The 3,918-nt window shown below is 32.4% G+C and overlaps 1 protein-coding gene and 1 long non-coding RNA gene across 4 annotated transcripts; both read left to right on the forward strand.

Moving 5' to 3' along the window:
• The first annotated feature begins 687 nt into the window (after positions 1–687).
• LOC111621159 lies at positions 688–1,207 on the forward strand. Its single transcript, XR_002756014.1, has 2 exons — positions 688–987; positions 1,055–1,207. It is a non-coding gene; the product is annotated as an uncharacterized LOC111621159 (long non-coding RNA).
• A 374-nt stretch (positions 1,208–1,581) lies between these two features.
• On the forward strand, positions 1,582–3,312 carry LOC111621160. Of its 3 annotated transcripts, none has more exons than XR_002756016.1 (4): positions 1,582–2,325; positions 2,393–2,599; positions 2,897–2,931; positions 3,282–3,312. XR_002756016.1 is itself a non-coding variant. In XM_023363228.1 (4 exons), the coding sequence occupies exons 1-4, from the start codon at positions 2,259–2,261 to the stop codon at positions 3,129–3,131; spliced, it is 333 nt and encodes a 110-aa protein (XP_023218996.1). In that variant the 5' UTR covers positions 1,588–2,258; the 3' UTR covers positions 3,132–3,230. The 3 variants fall into 3 exon arrangements, 1 of the variants encoding a protein (XP_023218996.1); XR_002756015.1 differs by lacking the exon at positions 3,282–3,312 and adding an exon at positions 3,111–3,230; XM_023363228.1 differs by lacking the exon at positions 3,282–3,312 and adding an exon at positions 3,111–3,230 and having other exon boundaries at positions 1,588–2,325; positions 2,894–2,931.
• The last annotated feature ends 606 nt before the right edge of the window (positions 3,313–3,918 follow it).

Here is a 3,918-nt window from a genome sequence, read left to right on the forward strand (position 1 = left end):
GGTCTTAGTTGAAAATTGAATTACATTTGAAATACAGCTGCTTGACATAGAAAAAGCTTGCGTCCTATGTTATATTTGTTATATTAAAGGTTTTAAATTTTGTTCAAAGGGATATTATAGTAAGCAAAGAGAATTAAATAGAATATCATTGATTGAAACACCTTTGTTCAGTTACAACTGTTGAGTCTGCTGAATGCAGCCATTAATATTTTATAAGATCCATGCTATTCTATTCATTCTTGTCATGTGAAGTTTTAAGATTACAATCCAGATGTGATTAAAATTTGAATCTCTAGAAACAGAAAGTGAACATTCTTATGTACAAGAATTTAGTGTAATTGGGAGGAGGAGGAAAGGATTTAAAAGCTCTTATTCAATTGTGTTTTAGAATGAAAACTTTTTACACTGTAGAAACTGAAAATCCTCCTTCCACAAGTTCAGCTGGATTTGTTGAGTATCAGTGGCACACTCAGGATTTACTGTTGGGAGCCAAGTTGAATTGAAAAAATTTTTTAATATGAATTCAATAAAATACCTTATGTAGTATAGAAATTGAACACATCATAGAATATAAGTAAAAAAAAACTTTTAATTGAGAAAGGATTATTGGAAAATTTTCTATTTACTTTTTTTTTCTTTGAAGGAGGCTCCCTTCAAAGGGCCGCATAGTCCCCCAGGGTGAACTACTGTTAGTAGTAATGTTTATTCTCTATTTATTATGATTTTAAATGAATTGATTTTCTTTTCAGATTAATCTTCTAAAAGCAAATGGCAGTGGAGGAAAGTACCTAATAGCAATAACTGATCAAGTAGGCAAAGGGCCAGCCTTCAGAGTGGACGGGGGATACATCAATCCGGATGACATCAAATCCTACAAGCACAGATGCTTGCTCTTTAGTATCCTGAATGCAGCCAGACAGATGTCCTATTTACCAATTTCATCATACCAATTGTATCTCCTGAAGGTGTTATACCTCTTTGAGTTGCGTAAGTGCCCAGTCCTCATTATTTTTCCTTTGATCAAATATATTTTGACCTTGTCCTTTATTTATAGGCAAGATTGAAGCATCTGAATTGTGTACCGTCTATCGGAAAGCAACAAAATTATGTACGGAATGTTCAGTTCTATTGCATGAAATAAGCAGTCCAGAGCAAATGATGACTTTTCGAGCAGTTTTTTGTCTGATAGATTTTATTGGCAGAAAACTGAAGACTGGAAACAAAAATAGCAGAGATATTGAAAGAAGGATCGAGGCTTTTTGTAAGTAGTGTAACAGTCATTTTTTTATTGTAGGCTTTTAACATATTCAACTTATTCTGTTTGTATGTCTGTCCAGAATCTTGTAACTCATTTTTCATCCACTATCCAATTTTCAATCTTGTTGAAGCTTTTTATATATATGTATTCTCCATGACAATACATTATATTAAATTTGCAANTTCAAAGGGATATTATAGTAAGCAAATAGAATTAAATAGAATATCATTGATTGAAACACCTTTGTTCAGTTACAACTGTTGAGTCTGCTGAATGCAGCCATTAATATTTTATAAGATCCATGCTATTCTATTCATTCTTGTCATGTGAAGTTTTAAGATTACAATCCAGATGTGATTAAAATTTGAATCTCTAGAAACAGAAAGTGAACATTCTTATGTACAAGAATTTAGTGTAATTGGGAGGAGGAGGAAAGGATTTAAAAGCTCTTATTCAATTGTGTTTTAGAATGAAAACTTTTTACACTGTAGAAACTGAAAATCCTCCTTCCACAAGTTCAGCTGGATTTGTTGAGTATCAGTGGCACACTCAGGATTTACTGTTGGGAGCCAAGTTGAATTGAAAAAAATTTTTAATATAAATTCAATAAAATACCTTATGTAGTATAGAAATTGAACACATCATAGAATATAAGTAAAAAAAAACTTTTAATTGAGAAAGGATTATTGGAAAATTTTCTATTTACTTTTTTTTTCTTTGAAGGAGGCTCCCTTCAAAGGGCCGCATAGTCCCCCAGGGTGAACTACTGTTAGTAGTAATGTTTATTCTCTATTTATTATGATTTTAAATGAATTGATTTTCTTTTCAGATTAATCTTCTAAAAGCAAATGGCAGTGGAGGAAAGTACCTAATAGCAATAACTGATCAAGTAGGCAAAGGGCCAGCCTTCAGAGTGGACGGGGGATACATCAATCCGGATGACATCAAATCCTACAAGCACAGATGCTTGCTCTTTAGTATCCTGAATGCAGCCAGACAGATGTCCTATTTACCAATTTCATCATACCAATTGTATCTCCTGAAGGTGTTATACCTCTTTGAGTTGCGTAAGTGCCCAGTCCTCATTATTTTCCCTTTGATCAAATATATTTTGACCTTGTCCTTTATTTATAGGCAAGATTGAAGCATCTGAATTGTGTACCGTCTATCGGAAAGCAACAAAATTATGTACGGAATGTTCAGTTCTATTGCATGAAATAAGCAGTCCAGAGCAAATGATGACTTTTCGAGCAGTTTTTTGTCTGATAGATTTTATTGGCAGAAAACTGAAGACTGGAAACAAAAATAGCAGAGTTATTGAAAGAAGGATCGAGGCTTTTTGTAAGTAGTGTAACAGTCATTTTTTTATTGTAGGCTTTTAACATATTCAACTTATTCTGTTTGTATGTCTGTCCAGAATCTTGTAACTCATTTTCATTCACTATCCAATTTTCAATCTTGTTGAAGCTTTTTATACATATGTATTCTCTATGACAATACATTATATTAAATTTGCAAACAATAATACTAAGGATACGGTGAAAGTTGTTTTAAGAAAATTTGTTTTACTTTTTATTGCTTATATATGAATAAAAAGAATTTCTTTAAAATTTTTCTTAATATTTTTACTTTTAGTAGAGGCCAATCCAGGAAAGATTCATTTTCCAAATCCAGTAAGTAACTCTTTTGGTTTATATTTTCTCTTGTTAGAAGACTGTACTTCAAAAAATTTCTTTTATTGTGAGGGATTCAAAACCTAAGCAAATTTTTGATTTTTTATTGTGATGATTCTTCAGGAATTTGAAGAATTTGTTTGTTGTTTCCATTCATACTGATCGAATTTATTCTTCAGGAAACCTTCCTCGACAGTTAAAACCAAACTCATTTATCAGGTTGCATTGGTACATTGTGGTAAACTAAATTTACAATGCAATAAAAGTAGTCTCAGCTTTTTCAAATGTCTTCTGACACGATTCTTTTCTGGTGTAAACGAATGACAATTTAGAACATGTTTTCTTGTTAGCAAACATTCTATCAAGCAACTACTCGATATCATTTCATGAACGATGGTTACAACAAATGTGTCATACCAGCAAAGAGTCTGCTCTTGAAGCATTTCACTATGCACGATTCTCGAAGCTTGATTCAAGCCAGTATAATCAAATTGCTGGTGTTCGTTCGTTCGACAGATTATGTACCAAAATCATTGCGCGAGGATGACGAAAACCACGTACGATTGAAGAAGATGATTATGGATTTGAAAGTGAGCCAGGCGGCAGCTGGAATAACTTCAGAAAAGGCCTTAGATGCAATGAAGATGATGCTATTGACTGATTCAGGTGAGTAAAACATTCTCAAGATACTTCAAATATCTCTAACCTTAAGTTGAAATCTATGTATTAGTGCTACAAACCATACAAATCTATTTTGCTTTCTAAAGGAGTATATAAAGAAACTACTGAAACTTATTGTTTTGTCAGATGGACTTCTTTGACATACTACAATTCTATTCACACACAGACAGGATTTCGTAGATGAAATCAAAAATTTATTGAAATTCACATACACATGTAGTACCGGTACATTGTATCATAGTTCTGCAGTGTTCTGTATGCTGATCATTCTTTATAGCTATTAATTTCTCTTAATTTTATGGTCAA

Source organism: Centruroides sculpturatus, unplaced genomic scaffold, assembly GCF_000671375.1.
Source record: "Centruroides sculpturatus isolate CEXI.00-Female unplaced genomic scaffold, Cexi_2.0 scaffold132, whole genome shotgun sequence".
Classification (NCBI taxonomy): Eukaryota; Metazoa; Arthropoda; class Arachnida; order Scorpiones; family Buthidae; genus Centruroides; species Centruroides sculpturatus.

Excerpts from the sequence above, each read along its gene's own strand:
- LOC111621160 (XM_023363228.1), top strand. The coding sequence starts at position 2,259 with ATGTCCTATTTACCAATTTCATCATACCAATTGTATCTCCTGAAGGTG. Across the intron at positions 2,326-2,392 it reads GTTATACCTCTTTGAGTTGC|GCAAGATTGAAGCATCTGAA; the intron begins GTAAGTGCCCAG and ends CTTTATTTATAG. Across the intron at positions 2,932-3,110 it reads AGATTCATTTTCCAAATCCA|GAAACCTTCCTCGACAGTTA; the intron begins GTAAGTAACTCT and ends TTTATTCTTCAG.